The sequence below is a fragment of the Harmonia axyridis genome, chromosome 1 (assembly GCF_914767665.1).
Source record: "Harmonia axyridis chromosome 1, icHarAxyr1.1, whole genome shotgun sequence".
Taxonomy (NCBI): domain Eukaryota; kingdom Metazoa; phylum Arthropoda; class Insecta; order Coleoptera; family Coccinellidae; genus Harmonia; species Harmonia axyridis.
In genome coordinates, this window is record NC_059501.1 from 12,988,614 (window position 1) to 13,006,745 (window position 18,132).

At 33.3% G+C, this 18,132-nt stretch overlaps 1 protein-coding gene across 1 annotated transcript; it reads left to right on the forward strand.

Annotated features, from left to right (window-relative positions):
- Positions 1-2,321: 2,321 nt before the first annotated feature.
- On the forward strand, positions 2,322-6,193 carry LOC123688764. Its single transcript, XM_045627420.1, has one exon. The coding sequence runs from the start codon at positions 2,322-2,324 to the stop codon at positions 6,051-6,053; it is 3,732 nt and encodes a 1,243-aa protein (XP_045483376.1). The 3' UTR covers positions 6,054-6,193.
- The last annotated feature ends 11,939 nt before the right edge of the window (positions 6,194-18,132 follow it).

The following is an 18,132-nucleotide window of genomic DNA, read 5'->3' on the forward strand; positions in this document are numbered from 1 at the left end:
TCTGTCTATCAACGTCTACAGCAAATTCGCTTTTATTTCAGAAAAGACATTGACGATGGGAAGCAGGTTGGGCATTTTAAACTGGAATATTTAGTTTCATTCCGAATTTACCCTGGTTGTTCTATGTGTATATAATTACAGGATTCCATCCCGTTCTGATCAATTGACGTAATATTGTATTGTTCATTTAGATTCACATATCAGTGTGCTGCATTTTGCTTACACCAGCATAATGCAGGTGGTTCGACGCGTGGCGTCAATTAAGATAAGGAAATATAATGTTATAAATAGGAGACAATATGTTATTGTCAGTCGGTCAGTCAGATAGATAATCAGCTTCAGAATCATCTTAGATTCATCCTATTGTTCATTTCCATATTTCCTTGTAAATAAATTCGTTTTTAAAAACGTGGTTTTCTCAACGAAAAACATAATTGGCGACGAGGATGGGATCTCTTTAAATATTTCGGAAATAATAGCGCGACGAGAAAAACGCGACGTATTATCTGAAATATTGTGCCGGTCGTAGAAGTGACAAAACAAAAACTTTCTTTCGACTATCAGTTTCAACTGTTAAGGTGAGAAGCAACCCCTAAGAAGAAAACCAGAGGCTCGATCATTGGAGTAGCGCCCAGGACAGTTTCAACTTCAAACAAGGAATATCAACGAGGTGAGCAATCCTTTCTAACTGACTCCCAGTTTACCTATTCTGGCCCAAAAATAGTCAACCTTTTCCCAAGTTTTGAGCGTAAAACTTGTATAAAAGTTTTTTCTAGGTTTCTTATAAAAAACCGATCACAAAGTTTTTCCTAGGTTTCTTATCATAAAAAACCGATCACAAAGTTTTTCCTAGGTTTCTTATTATAAAAACCGATCATTAAAATTATCAATATTACTTCTTTTAAACAGTTTCACGGTAAGAAAGAAAAGAAAATAGCTAGAGTTAAAATGGATTTATCAACTGCAGAAAAGTTTGGATCACTCCTTCCTAAATTTTCAGGAATAGAGAACGAACTCCATTCTTTTATTAAAAACGTAGAAAGTTATTTAAGTATGTTCAGTAACGAAAATGAACTTATTAAAAAATACTGTTTAGCTTTAGTTAAATCAAAATTAGTCGGTAGAGCACTTGCTGAAGTTTCTACCTCAGATATCCCCGATAATTGGGATCATCTGAAAAGATTTTTGAATAATAAATTTGGCGATCAAATCAATTTAGATGTGTTGATTCACCAATTACAATTCTTAGAAAAGAAATCAGATATGATTAGCTTTATAGATGAAATAATTTCGATGAAAATAAGAATTAACTACAGAATAGATGCTGACACGATGCCAGCTCAAGAAAAACAATTGTATAAGACTAATATATTGAAAATTTGTAAAACGGTGTTAATTTCGAATGCACCAACGGAACTTAGAACTTATTTAATCGCTAATAATGCCTTAACGTTTGACCAAACCATAAATGCAATTAAAGATTATTTGTCAAACATGGAGCAATATGATTTATTAGATAAAAGTAGAAAACATAATTTTCAATCGCGAAGGACGAAAAATAATTTTCAAAATAATAATAATAATAAAAGACACTATATTCCAAATAATTATAGATCAAATTATATTCCCAATAATTATCATTTTAGATCGAATAATAATTATAATTCGAATCTAAATTCAAATTTCCCCTCACAACCTATTCAGTTCAATCAAAGACCAGTAAATAATAATTATTACCCTACAAACAAACAAGTATTCGGATATCCAAAGACGGAACGATATAATAATCAAAATGTTTTTAAACCAAATCCCAACCAACGAATTAATACACCACCAGAAAAAATGTCAGTCCAAACTAGAAACTTTGCACAAAAACGTCCAAATTATTCGACGCAATTCCCAACAAATCCAAATAAGAAATTTTATTCCAATGAACAAACTCCCAATTATACATTTGAGGAATTAACTCAATTAGATTCAAGTCAGAATAAAAAGAATTATTATGAACAAAATGATAGAGGTCGTTGGAAAACCTCGAATTCAAATAAATCAAAACAATTTCCCACAAAATTCGTAATTGGCGACGCTTCAACTTCAAAAAATTTTGAGGAACGAAATTTTTGCGAACTAGCCTCGGGAAACGAATCGACTTAAATAATAGTATTGATCATTCAAATCAACTTCCCTATATCGAATTTAATTATCCTAAATGTAAACTTTTGATTGACAGTGGATGTTCAGTTTGTTTAATAGACCCCAAATTTGCGTATAATAATTGCCCAAATAATATTTATCAAGAAAAAACCACTTTAACCGCGTGTATGAGACAAAACACTTCAAATGAAAAAGTCTTATTGCCTTTATTTTCTGAATTTAACGTAGAAGATACTCATCCATTTGTACTTTATAAATTTCATAGAAATTATGATGGCTTAATAGGAGCAGATTTTTTGAACAAGTATGGAATCAATTTGAACTTTCAAGATCAAATTTTAGAAAATGAATTTTGCAACATTCCTTTCAAATACCAACAAGTATGTCAAAATCCAACGAAAATCCCAGTGGATCTTTCTCATTTAGAATCAAAAATAAGTAATCAACTTATGAAAATTTTACAAACAAACGAAAATGTATTACAATTACCCAATCAACCTTTATCTTTTTCTAGTAGAATCAAACATAAGATTCGAACAACCGATGATGTTCCGGTTCATTGCAAAATTTATAGATATCCCGAAGTACACAGGGAAGAAGTCAAAAAACAAATAAAAGATTTATTAGATAAAAATATTATTAGACCAAGTATTTCCCCCTGGTCTTTCCCAGTAGTTATAGTCCCAAAGAAAGAGGACTTATCAGGAAAAGTAAAATGGCGAATGGCCATCGATTATAGAAAACTGAATGATAAAACAATTGATGATAAATATCCTTTACCCCAAATTGATAGTATCCTAGATAAATTAGGAAATAAAAAGTATTTTACGACACTTGACCTTGCTTCAGGCTTTCATCAAATCAAAATGGACGAAGAATCAATAGAAAAAACGGCTTTTACTGTAGATAATGGACATTACGAATTTTTAAGAATGCCATTTGGTTTAAAAAACGCGCCAGCTACATTTCAGCGTTTGATGAATAATACTTTGAAAGATTATATAGGAAAAATTTGTCATATTTATATGGATGACATAATTATTTTTTCAGAAACAGTAGAACAGCATTTGGCTGATATTCATACTATATTGGAAACGCTTATGAAAGATGATATGAAAATTCAATTAGATAAATGTCATTTCTTCAAAACAGAAATCGAATTTTTAGGTCACATTATAACTCCAGAAGGAATAAAACCTAATCCAAAAAAATTAGAAGCAGTAACTAAATTTCCAATTCCTAAAACACCGAAAGAAATCAAATCTTTCCTTGGTTTAGTAGGATATTATAGAAAATTCATTCCAAATTTTGCAAAGATAGCAAAACCTTTAACTGCGTGTTTAAAAAAAGAAGCGAAAATTAATATTGATGATATAAAATATGTAGAAGCTTTTCAGGTTCTGAAACGTAACCTTTTAAACCATCCAATCCTATGTTATCCTGATTTTAATAAACCTTTCGTGCTTACTACAGATGCATCCGGATATGCAATCGGTTCAGTTCTTTCTCAAGGTACTCCGCCAGGTGATTTACCTATAGCGTATGCTAGTCGTACTCTCAGCCAATCGGAAATAAAATATAGCACCATAGAAAAGGAGCTTTTGGCTATTTTATTCAGTTGCAAATTTTTTAGACCTTATTTGTACGGAAGAAAATTTATAATTTATACGGATCATAAACCATTAACTTGGTTATTTTCATTAAAAGAACCAAATTCTCGCCTTATGCGATGGCGAATTAAATTAGAGGAATTTGACTATGAAATTAGATACAGAAAAGGTTCTATGAATAATGCAGATGCATTGAGCAGAATTGTTATAGAAAATGAAATTAATTTTGAAAATTTTATAAAGCTGAATGAAATGAATGAAATAACGGATTCTCCAAATGTAAAAGAGAAAGAAGGTAATTTATTTAAAGCCCCTAAAAATTATGCATTAGCGCATTGTGTTTCTAAAGACTTCCACATGAGTCGAGGTATAGCCGTCTGTTTTAAAAATAAATACGGAAATATTGAAAAACTGAAATCGCAAAATAAAATGGTAGGTCAAGTTGCCAAGATTCGAAAAGATAATAGAAATATTTATTATTTAATAACGAAAGAAAATTATTATGATAAACCTACGTACGAAAACGTATTTAAATCTCTAATGGAACTCAGAGAAATTTGTGAAATGAATAATGAAAAATATTTAGCAATACCACGTATAAGTAGCGGATTAGACCGATTGAAATGGTCCACAATTTTTAATATGATAAAATATATTTTTCTGAATTTGAATATAAAAATTACTATATTCTATTTACCAAATAAGAATGGTAATGAAATAAAGCAAATCGAAGCATCAAATATGCAAATGAACGATTTGAACGAAATCGAAGAAATAAATAATGGTATTGAAGATGACTTAGTGTCAATAATTAATCAAGTTACTGACGAAGAACTTGATGAATGCTTGGAATTACTAAATGCAGGTGAATGCGAAAATGATGATTCCAATGAAAATGAAGATGAAAATATAATTGATTTCGAAACTTCAAACGTGATTATACACGATGATGTAACCATTCACAGTAGTATAGAAAACCCTATCTTTGAAATACCTTATACGGAGAGAAGTATAAACTCCGCGAATTTACAGGTCATATTTAAAAAAGCATCGAATTATGATGTTACGAAAATTAAATTATTCGGAGAAAAATTAAGATTTCTTGTATCAATAAATTCTGTCGAAACAGATTTATGTAGATTTATTCGAGAATATTTACGTCCAAAAAGTCCTTATACAATATACTTCAAATCATTAGAATTAGAAAAACCTCTTATACGAATTTTGCAAGAGAAATTCGATTATAAGAGCCTCGATTTGAGAATATCGAGAACATTAGTAGAAGATGTCGAAGACAAGGAGGAACAACTCCTTAGAATGAAACAATTCCATGAAACCAAAACTTTACATCGTGGATTACGCGAAAATTTATTAAGTTTGAAAAGAAAGTATTATTGGCCGAATATGAATAAAGATATTCAGAATTATATAAATACATGTGAAATTTGTCAAAAATCTAAATATGAAAGAACTCCAGTTCAACTTCAATTTAAACCAAATCCCGTCGGTACAAAACCTTTTACTCATGTCTACTGTGACACGATTAAATTTAATCAAACAAATTGTTTAAGCGTGATAGATTCTTTTTCCAGATTTGGACAATGCTATCCTTTGTTACAAAAGACAGGATCAGAAATTATGGACAAATTATTAATTTATTTTAGTCATTATGGAATCCCTAACAAAATTACTTGTGATAATGGGATCGAATTTAAAAATAATGTAATACAAGATTTTTGCAAAGTCCATAAAATCGAAATACATTATATCACAAATTATAACCCAAATTCAAACGCATTAGTTGAAAGATTTCATTCTACTCTCATAGAACAATTGAGAACAATTGGAAATAAAAATTTGACTTTTCAAAATAAATTAGCTCAAGCCTTATTAAGTTATAATAATTCAAATCATTCGAGTCTAGAAATGACTCCGATGCAAATTATTAAGGCAGACTTAAATTACTCATTACCCATTGAACGTACGCATAATGAACAAGTTCAAAATTATGTAGAAAATTATATTGAAAATTTGAATGACATCACAAATCAAATAGAAAAACAGCGAGATAAACAGTTAATCCGTTTAGAAAAAACGAATTATAAGAGACGTGCGAAAGAAGATCACCCTCTTAATAAAAACCCAACGTATATTAAAAATCCGAAAACAAGAAAACTCGACCCAGCGTTCAAAAGAATCGATGCAAGTGAAATTGATTCACATCGTATAAAAGATAATAAGAATAAACATATTTATCATAAGAAAATTATGAAGCAACGAAAGAAGTAACTTTCAAATTTTATTTTCAGATTCAACATGGATCACCATTCATTTACATTGATAATTATGATTTTAATGATAACGAAGATAATTAATTCACTAGAAATTATTCCAATTGAAAATAATGTATTGCCCATTCAATTAGGAAAGGCTTATATAACGAAAAAGAATTTACAACTAATTTATCATATTGATTTAAATAAAATAGAAAATGTAATTTTGGCATATCAGAAAGAAATAGATAAATTAAAGAAGGAACCATTAGGTTTTTCGCAGACTGCAAACTATAGATATTTGCAAGAGTCTAATAAAATAAATATTGAATCGTTCGAAGAAATAGTTAATGAAAAAATACGGACTAAGAGAGGATTGATTAATTTAGGAGGCAAAATCTCAAAAATACTCTTTGGAACCTTAGATTCTGACGATGAAGAATTATACAGAAATTATTTTAATAGTATAAAGAAAAATGAGGAAACCCTCATAAGGAATCAAAAGAAGATCGCTACTGTAGTTAATGACTTGAAAAACAAATATATTGATAAATTTCAGAAAATGCATGATAATCTTGAATTATTAAAAATTGTACCAGCACTCGAAGAAGTTCAGCAAATGCATCTTATGACTTTTGAACTCAAAGACATTAAAAATACTTTGGATGAAATTCAAACTGCAATTAGTTTTGCTAGGTTACATTTGTTGCATGAATCCATTTTACCCTATTCAAAGTTTTTAGAAGTAATCAAAAATTCAAGTATCATTCCCTTACATCATATAAAAGACTATTATCAATTATGCCATACTAAGGTAATTTTCAAAAATAAAATTTTACTATTTCTTATATCTATTCCAACCATTTATGAAAAGGGATACGAATTATACAAGTTTTACTTTCTTTCCCAAAATAATGAATCCCTTTCCTTAACCGACTCCTACATGCTCTCACAAGAAGAAGAATTACTATGGAGTACGAGTCAATGTCACCCAGTTGAAGAAGACTTCCTATGCGATCAAGATCTACTATCCAAGCCTCCAGAATGCATCAGAAATTTATTGAAAAATCACAAAGAAAATTGTTCAAGAATTGTATCAGTCCCACAAGCTAACTTGAAACTTCTAGAAGATGGAAATATCCTCTCAATCAAAAATGAAAAAGTCCAAGAGAAATGCCCACAGCAAACAAAACATTATTTCATACCCCCAATGGCAATCCTTCGTTCAAGATGTGTTGTAGGAAACACACAAAAGGAAATTTTTCCCATTTCAACGATTATGGAAGAAAAATACATTGTCCTGCCCAAGATGGCTCATTCAATGAAGAACCAGCCCAGTTCGAACTTCAAGAAAGAAGACATCCCTGACATCCAGTTGGAAGACCTAGAAGAATGGCACATCCAACCAGGATATTCATTAATTTTTATTCTTATGTTTATAATAATATTGATTTTGATATTTTTTCTTATTTTTAAATATTTGAAAAATAATAGACTTGCTAAAGTCACACCTATTAAAGGTGATAACTTTAACTTAGGTGGGGAGGAATTACAGGATTCCATCCCGTTCTGATCAATTGACGTAATATTGTATTGTTCATTTAGATTCACATATCAGTGTGCTGCATTTTGCTTACACCAGCATAATGCAGGTGGTTCGACGCGTGGCGTCAATTAAGATAAGGAAATATAATGTTATAAATAGGAGACAATATGTTATTGTCAGTCGGTCAGTCAGATAGATAATCAGCTTCAGAATCATCTTAGATTCATCCTATTGTTCATTTCCATATTTCCTTGTAAATAAATTCGTTTTTAAAAACGTGGTTTTCTCAACGAAAAACATAATTATATGCATTGTTCTTTTGCTTGCAGATTAATATTTGTTTGCATTGTATTTTGGTGAGTTGTTTTATGAATGATTTATTTTCTGTACTTGTTTCTTAATCGGTTACAGTGTGCGAAATTTTAAATTTTCCAGAATTTTACAAAGTAAATCAAAAGTATCAACTTGAATCGACTGAGTCTAAAAACAACCATCTTGTACTTTGAATGATGATGAATTTCATTCAAGTACATAATTTGTAATGAGCTCGATTTCAAGTCAAGTAGTTGATTGAAATATCAAGCTACTTGACTTGATGAATCTCAAATTGAATTATTTATTCAATGGACCCTTTGTCAGATTTTGCCCATCAACTTACTCAACTTACTTTCTAAAGGATGTTTTTTTTAGAGCTGTAGAACTTTAAATTGCAATAAAACAACGATGGATTATTCGATTGACATGAATTTTATTTATTTTATTATTTAGGAATGAATATGTACAGTCAGAAAGTTTTCTTTTTTTTTCGCAACGAAGTATTCGTTAGGTTTGTTCAGGCCCCTCGATAAGGGGAAGGGGGGTTATTTTTCATTGGGCCCGTGATTTTTGGGAACCCGTAATTTAGAAGTAAAGGGTGTTTTTTTAGAGCTATAGAACTTCAAATTGCAATAAAACAACGATGGATTATTCGATTGACATGAATTTTATTTATCCGCAAAGTAATCTTGTGGCATTTGATTTAAATATGATTTCTGGCATATGACCGCTACGGCTGGCTCGGATGTAGTCCAATCAGGACGTCCAATTTTCGATGAATTTTTCCTTTGTGGCCGTATCTCGCCAATAAAACGGCGAATGTTGTCTTCCAAATGGTCAAAAGTTTGTGGCTTATCCGCATAGACCAATGACTTTACATAGCCCCACACAAAGTAGTCTAGCGCTGTTAAATCACAAGATCTTGGAGGCTAATTCACAGGCCCAAAACGTGAAATTATGCGGTCACCACACGTGTCTTTCAATAAATCGATTGTGGCACAAGCTGTGTGACATGTTGCGCCGTCTTGTTGGAACCACAGCTCCTGGACATCATGGTTGTTCAATTCAGGAATGAAAAAGTTAGTAATCATGGCTCTATACCGATCACCATTGACTGTAACGTTCTGGTCATCATCTTTTTTGAAGAAGTACGGACCAATGATTCCACCAGCCCATAAAGCGCACCAAACAGTCAGTTTTTCTGGATTTAACGGTGTTTCGACATACACTTGAGGATTAGCTTCACTCCAAATGCGGCAGTTTTGTTTGTTGACGTAGCCATTTAACCAGAAGTGCGCTTCATCGCTAAACAAAATAAAATGGACGTAGTGCGGGATACGTATTCCGCACAGAACCATTATTTTCGAAATGAAATTGCACTATTTGCAAGCGTTGTTTAGGCGTGAGTCTAATCATAATAATTTGCCGAACCAAACTGAGAATAAATCACTTGACAGCTGTTAAATCGGTCGCCATCTTGAAAAGTAATGCCATCTTAAAGTTGTATACCTCGAAAAAAAACACCCGTTACTTAAAAATTCCAAGTTTCATTGTTTTTCTGTTCGATAGTTATCGTGTTTACCACGGAACCTAAACTGTCATCTATATTTTCGAAGAAATAACCGCTCAAAATTCAAGATGAAGAAAAAACACTCCAAGATTCAGCACTTCCAATATCACTGATTATAATTTTCTGAAATGAGTTGTTACGCTCATTAACATTTTCGTTATCATAGTTTGATATAAAAGGTGTGGAGGCCCGACGACAGCTCAAATATTATGTAAAGTAGAGTATAACGAGCCAAGTTGTATTACAGATTGATACACAAATTAGTTGGTAATGGAATCGCTATATATGAAGTAATAACCAGGGAGAGAATAAAAAATGTAAGTGTCCATTTTCGATTGTTATCGTGTTTACAGACAGACGGCATCACCGGCCCAAACTGTCATTGTGATGTCCAATTCGAGGAAAAACCGCTCAAAAATCAAGTTGAAGAAAAAACACTCTAAGATGTAACATTGCCAATATCACTGAGTAATATTCTGAAATGAGTTGTTACGCTCATTAACATTTTCGTCATCATAGTTTGATATAAAGGTGTGGAGGTCCGACGACAGCTGAAATATTATGTAAAGTAGAGTATAACGAGCCAAGTTGTATTACAGATTGGTACACAAATTAGTTGGTAATGGAATCGCTATATATGAAGTAATAACCAGGGAGAGAATAAGAAATGTATGTGTCCATTAACCTTCACGACCACCATTTCCGATTGCGCGCGTACAATTAGGCCAGACCTTTCAACCTTTGTCGCGATGTAAATGACTGCTATACTACGAATTGATCGTCCTAATGTTTGTATATGATTAATTCATTTCGTGAATGTACACACAAGATATTCTTGGCAGGGGCGCTGCAAGAACAAACGTGGCAAGGTGGCATGAAAACCTGTAATTAATTACTGTGTGGAGCTTTGCTGAGTGACGGGAAAATTGTTTCAACCATTGTCCTTTGTGTGTTTGGAGCAGGTTCTAATGGGAAAACACAAAAATCACCCTGCTTCGAGGTATGCTCTAGACCTATTCCGTATTTTGTGACTACTATACGTCAGCTAATCTTCTGGGAATTTAATGAAAATGAAAGGATACTCAATTAGCCCAGTTTTGATTCATCAATTCGAATAGGGGGTCCTTGAAATGTTTCGGTTGTATGGAGTCAAGATCAAGAGTCATATTAGTGAGGTTAAAATAGTTCTTTCAACGGTTGCTCCACATTCGACTTTTTCTACATCGAAGTTTTATGAGGGTTCAATTTTGAGATGAAACCACGATATTTTGAAGTGAATGTTATTAGAGACACAAAAATTAGCCTGATTGAGGTACAATACACCTATTTTGTATTTTGTGACTACTGTACACATCAGCTAATCTGCGAAAATTTCATAAAATGAAAGGGTACTCATTTAGTCCAGTTTTGATTAATCCTTCTTGAAATGTTTCTGTTGTGAGTAGAAATTCACGGCTTGAATCAATATTCAAGCTATTTGATTTGACTTGACTTTACATGGCTCAGTTGAAATTGATTCATGTTCAAGTCAAGTAGTAGTTTTTCAATGTCAAGTAAAATATTTATTTATCAAGTACATACTTAAAAAATCACCAGTTGGCTCAAGATAGAGGAAATTGGAAAATTCAATTAGAGGCCTATGTCCAGGAGTGGTTGAAGATAGGCTGTTGAAGAAGAAAAAGAAGACTTAAAAAATCAAGTACATTCTATCAAGCCACTTGATTCTTAACAGAACTTTTTGTGTAGTATACACATCAATCGAAAAATGATGAAATGAGAAGAAACCTTGCCAACAACATTTCTATTTATGAAACTTATTGTATGCAAGAACCAAAAATATCTAGTATTTCAAAATAGAAACACAAATAAAATCCCTATGAAGCATAACAATATATAACATATGAAAAAATTTATAGTTCCTTAATATTGAGGAACTTCCAAGAACTATTTGGTTTGATCAGTTTCCATCCAGTATGTAGATACATGAGGCATCTCATGGATTTTTGGCCTGATCTATTGCTGGTTTTTGTAAAAGACAGAGTAGCTCTGAAAAATTATCTTTCAATGGGAGCTGAAGATGCTGGCGTTGATAAAAATCTTCAACCAATCTAGCAAAGTTTGGAAAAACGTTTTCGTGCTTCTTCCATCATTCTAAAATATCTCAGCACATGGTTCAGTTAGGAATTCTTCTATTTCATAACGCCAAGGCATTTCATTTGCTCGATTTCTTGAATAAACTTAGGAGATCGATGATAAACGCACCTATTTATTCTTTGAAGATGATCATTTTATCTCAGCACTCACGAGCTTGTTCAAATTCATGCCGTCAGGCTCGTGTGTATAAAGCTCAAGAAATATCAAGTAGCTTGATATCAAGTCAAGCAAATATCTCAAACCAAGTCAAGTTCAAGTAAGTAATTTGTCATGAGCTTGATTTAGTTAGTTAAAATATCAAGCCACTTAACTCGATGAATCTCTAGTTGTGTGGATTCGACTGAAGATGAAGACAATATTATATTAGTGAGGTTAGAATCATCTTTTTAACGGTTGCTTCACATCCGAATTTTTCAATGAAGGAGTCTGATTAAACTTCAACCTTCAGATGAAACCATGCTATTTAAAAGTGAATGTTATTAGATACACAAAAATCACCCTGTTTGGAGCTAGACTATATTTGTGGACATGCTATTAGATATTTGAGACAACACTTCCAAAGTGCATGTAAAGTTAATCGTGGACGAACTGATTTTGTTGAAGGAGCCTGGTGGACCTCATAATGAAATATTTCAGGAATACATTTTTGATCCAAAATAGAATAGGATATTTAAATTTTCTGATAATAACCATGATATCCACAGTTCAGGGATTGAGTTAAATTTCAGTTTCAGTTCCATATGTATGAACATGAAGAAAGATGCAGATTTCTCCGAAACGCCTGTTAGAATCTACAATCTAAACGGCCACACCCACCAGTCCGAATTTCAGGGATAAATCTGATAAATCGAAGAGGTCACATCTTCGATTTCCTGGATTTCTGCATAACGCGGCGAATGAGACACGTTGATATAAATTTTATATGAAGCACATTCTCGGATGGAAAACTATTTCCTGTTCGAATCCTCCCTATGGTTTTTGCCGTGAACCGTAGCCGGTGACCCCATTTGCATTTACAACCCCGTTAGTAGAAACTGTAGAAACCCTTACACGACCAAGGCGGTATGTTAAGATTGAAACTCTGTTAAGACTCCCTTTAACTATTTAATAAGATCCCGTAGGGTTGTTACCAACAGCACTAATTCATCTACTATAAATTCACCACATTTTGTGTATGACAGTATACTCTGTAACCTCGTAATGAAGTGGGGCTAGGACTCGGACTGGCGCTGGTTTTCCCGGACCGGGGCCCCATCCTGTTCAGATGAGATATTTTATCGCGTGTCTCTACAGGGTGTCCCGTGAATTCGATTTGGATGGACATAATCCTTGACGGTTCATATTGATTGTTAACAGAAGGTCGTCTCGTTCTCATATCTTTAAACATTCCAAGCGAGTATTTTTTCGATAGAATTGGAAATTCCTGGCTTTTAAGCAGTGGTCTAGTTGATTTTTCACCTGACGTTACCCTCACTACTGCGGTAAGCAACTTCAGAAGTTTCTTTGTCGTAGATTGTGACTGGATTTCTACAATTTCAGAGAAATCTACTTCATCTGACTTCACGTTAGTACTTTCTTCCTTTTTTCGATAATCTGCTCGAACTTTCTATAATTTTGAGGATGCGATCAACACGAAAGAATTTCTGTATAAAGCATGATATTGTTATTTTATAATTGCTCGCAAAATGTTAACTCGGTGGAATCTGTTGTAACTGAAATTAGGTTTTGTGCACGCTGAAGCGGCTTTTGTTAGTTACCGAGTTTGTTGCTAGATCGGTAGACTATTTTTACTAGTTGCTAAGATAAACAGAACAGTAAGTGAATCGCTTACAGTTGAGCTAACGGTATGTACCTAAGAATAACTGAAATGATATTCATTGAAATAATCAAATAATTCGCAAACAATTTGAATTTAAATAATTTAATTCGTCGGACGCACTGAACAACCAATGCTTTCTCATTGATTTGGCTGCCTTTTACCTGGATCCATTACTTGAAAGTCTTGTATGTACTCGATTCCCCAGGCTTATTGAATTTCTTTGTCTTCAGAAGATTCGGTATCACTCATTTTTAATTATATTATAAATAAATTCGGTTAATTATTGCCACTTTGACCATCTACAATAAATATGGTTTCATAACCAAGACAACGCCTTTTATTACATAGCCGTACAACTTTGCTTCCGCCGTATTTATCCGAAATTCGAGGCTCTATTGTAAGAAACTGGTTATACAATTATGATTCAACGTATTTTTCATCGCTGGTCACTAGTTTCTTCCATATTTCGGGCAGTGTACGAATGCCGCGTTGGAAAAACTGGTCATCTTTTGAAGCGATCCACGAAACGATACAATATTTTACCTTTTCATAAGACCGGAAGTGCTGGTCAGCCAGGCCGTATGCCATTGATCGAAACAATTGATAGTCCGAGGGATCGACGTCTGGAGAATACGGCGGGTAGGGTAGAACTTTCCATTTCAACGTTTCCAAATATGTCTTGACCACTTTCGCAACATGGGGTCGAGAATTATCATGCTGTAAAATCACTTTATCATAACTCTCGTTGTATTGCGGTCGTCTGTCTTTCAATGCTCGGCTCAAACGCATTAATTGCGTTCAATAACGATAGCCTGTGATTGTTTCAATCGGTTTTAACAACTCTCAATACACTATGCCGAGCTGGTCTCACCAAATACTGAGCATGGCCTTGGAACCGTGAATATTCGGTTTTTCCGTCAACGTGGAAGCATGGCCGGAGTTTTCCCATGATTTTCTGCGCTTGGGATTATCGTAAAGAACCAATTTTTCGTCTTCAGTCACAATGCGATGAAGAAATCTCCTTTGTATTTGCCTTTCAAGCAGCTGTTCACAAGCGCCTTTCAACATCTCTCGGCACCCAATTTCTTTGTTTCTGAATCATTCTCATAATTTTCAGGCGTTTTGAAATGGATTGTTGCGTCACTCCCAACACACGAGTCTAGATCAAGTTATGCCTGCAATTCTGCATATTAGAAAAACCTTCTCTTTTCCACCGCCATGCTGGTCTTCGACGTCAAAATCGCCGTTCTTGAAACCACTCTCGGCACGTACTTTCACTGATAGCTACTTCATAGGTATTTGAGAGCATTCGATGAGCCTCAGCCGCAGAATTTTCATATTGAAGCAGAAAATTAAAACCTCCTGCAAATGACGAGAATTTGGCTCGTAAGCTGACATGTTTAATCGAGAATAACTTTATGATGCAGATACAAATCGACTAATATTTCGATGGCGTTATGTTTACATATAACTAAACTTATTGTATGAAATCTACGATCTATTTATTTCGAACACCACTTAACTGTACAAATTGAGTAAACGGTTAACAAATTAAATAACTAAATATTAATTATTTTTTAACAGTTTACTCAATTCGTACAGTTTTAGTTATTTTGAATTTTCTTTTGATTAGTAATTAATTTTGTCATTTTTAGAATTGGTATTATATTCCAAGACAAAAATATACCAAATATTATCATAAAGTTATATTATTGTGGAGGAATAGACACAAAGTTGTAAAATTTTTTTTATATTTATATTCAACATTCATCATCAAGTAGACTCAGTAAACCTTTATAATTTGAGGAATAGTAAATATAAAATATGAATCGTGACTGGGTATAAATTGAAGGGTTCATGTGACATCTACTGACAGATTATTAAATTTCCATTGATTTATAGAAAATAAGAATTTTAATATACGGTACCGCACGAAAATAATTCACGGCACAATGCACACAATGTCATGATGACGTAGCGATCGAATAAATCTGAAGACCATGACTATTGTTCGTTGCGATATGGAACGTACCTAATGCCACTATTTCCGGTGAATGATGGGTCCGGTAAAATATGCAAACGAAGATTGATGCTGCACTTCTGCAAACTAGCTGTTCGAATATGGGTTATTAATTCTGAAACAATTTCGAATGGCCTAGCTTTGACTAACGGACAATTTCGATGTAAACAAAGGGGAATCGTGATAAAGTGGTAGTAAACTGTTATAGGTCGATTCCACAAGTTCATCTTTGCCCGCCAGTTGACAAACTTCGGATTCTCTTGGAACTCCAGATATTATTTTCCGTAATATATTCTTGTCAGTAAAGAAGCAATTTTGAAAGCTCATGCAAAGGGGTTATTTAATTTTTTCATCCCTAAATTCGCATAACACTACCACAAACTCACACGTACGTAATTTGAACATAACACAAGGGTACAGCTGTTTTGGTGTCGAGGTTTTTTGAGCTGATCCCATATCAATTTGTACCCCTATATATACAAAACATGACCCATTCTTATCAAGAGCCTTTACAAATTTGTTCATTAAGCCCAACCTTATATGTCTGATTTTTTTCTCTTATTTAACAGGGTTAGGGGATTAAAAGGGTCAGTTCAGGTGACTGATAGGCAATGGTTCCAATATTGGGAAGTTACCCAATTACAAACTGACAATAAAACCATTGTACCTACATTAATAAATATTTAATAATTTCAGAACTCTCATAAATGAATATACTGGTTGAAACTCACATTGGTAGATAGAAAGATATATCTAAAAAAGTAGAGCTGATAGAGAAAAACGGATTGCATGTACAGATTGAGCGTCCCAAATATAGTTAAAATCAGCTCTAAAATGTCAGGCAACCAAAAAAAATACTTTTCGTTGCCTTGTGTAATCTATTTCTCATTTAATTTATTCATCTTTGCTTCATTTTATCAGTTTATCTCTAGTATAGTTACCAACTATTTTTGAAAACTATACTCTCATCCACGAAATTTTCACTAATCTTCACTCATCTGGAATCCAAAATAATTCAAAATAACATGTAATTAGGAATAATAAACTAACGTCTCAACTCAATCTATTATAATCTACCTATTATGTATATGCCATAATTCCTAATGAACTGAAAAATATCAAGAAACTTGGAACGTATAGGTAAGAGAGAACTCAAGACCTGGATTATCTTCCAGTTCTTGAGATCTCTATCGAGAAGGGCAGAAAGTATTTAAATTCACTGAATCATCAGCATACAGAACTTACCTGATATCATAGCGTATCGTCTCTAGGAGCAAAATATGTGAATTTGGTTGTTTCTATTGGCTTCCGTTCCGCCTTATTGGTTGCGGATTTGATTGCTTTCATTGCCTGCAGCTATCAATTCCTTATTATCTTTCTTATGATTAAGCAAACATGCATACAACCAGACAACAGCTGGATGGACAGACCGAATCAAATTTTCAGGATGTATTTGTGTCATCAGAGAGTCGAAGTTTATAATTTGAGACCATTATCGGCTCAAAATTTGAAAATTTCATATATAGTGACGAACTATTAGAGCGATCGGTTTGGGAGACGAGCGCTCAAAAAAAATTAATAAAACCAACAGCCGTAGTGTGCGAAATTTATTGTTTTATTTTTTCAATAATTTCACTGATACCTATAGAGTTGATATTTTCTAATAATTTACAATATGAATTTTAAACGAGTGGGTTCGTTGGGTTGAATATTATATATTTAATATATTCGACTGGCATAGGTCATAGGTTCAATGAAATCACTCTATTCCAATATCCATCCATTATTTGATTATAAAATTTTTTGATACAGCTGCAATTGAAACAACGAATGATATATGAAGCTATTATGATTGTCGGTTTCATACTGCGCCACAGAATTAATGCTTCAACTTTTCATTCGAGATATTAATTTTGCTATTTCGGACTGGCCACCTATGACTAATGATGAATGCTCAATAACTTCATCTACAGCTCCCAGTTAAATATACGACGAGGGCTTTGAAATGAATGCTATTACTTGTTCGACTTCAACAAAACTCAATATAGAAATTTAGAATTATGAATAAGAAGGTAATATTCCCTAAATTTGTAAAAAATTAGAATTGCCTCAATTCCAAATCAGTTATTAACGAGTTTCAAGTTTAATATGCAGTTAGCAGCGTTCGAATGTTATTAATAATCACTCTTACTCTCTCTGTTTTTTTTTAAATATTCTCTTTCACTTTTACCTCTCTCTCTCACACACACTCACTCTCTGTTTCACTCTCTCTCTTTCACTGTCTCTCTCTCTCTCTCTTTCTCTCTCTCTCTCTCTCTTTCACTCTCTCTCTCTCTCTCTTTCACTCTCTTTCACTCTCTCTCTCTTTCACTCTCTCTCTCTCTCTCTCTCTCTTTCACTCTCTCTCTCTGACTCTTTCACTCTCTCTCTCTTTCACTCTCTCTCTCTCTTTCACTTTCTCTCTCTTTCACTCTCTTTTTCACTCTCGCTCTCTCTCTCTTTCACTCTCACTCTTACAGGCTAAGATGATGAAATTGTTGTAGAGCAATTGATTGCAAAGTTCTTCTAAACAGAAAATTAGATCTCTTCATTGATGAGAAAAGCCACTACGACACGAGTTTGTAAGCCTGTGGTAGGTTGATGATCGAAATTTTCCTTTGATGATTTTGGT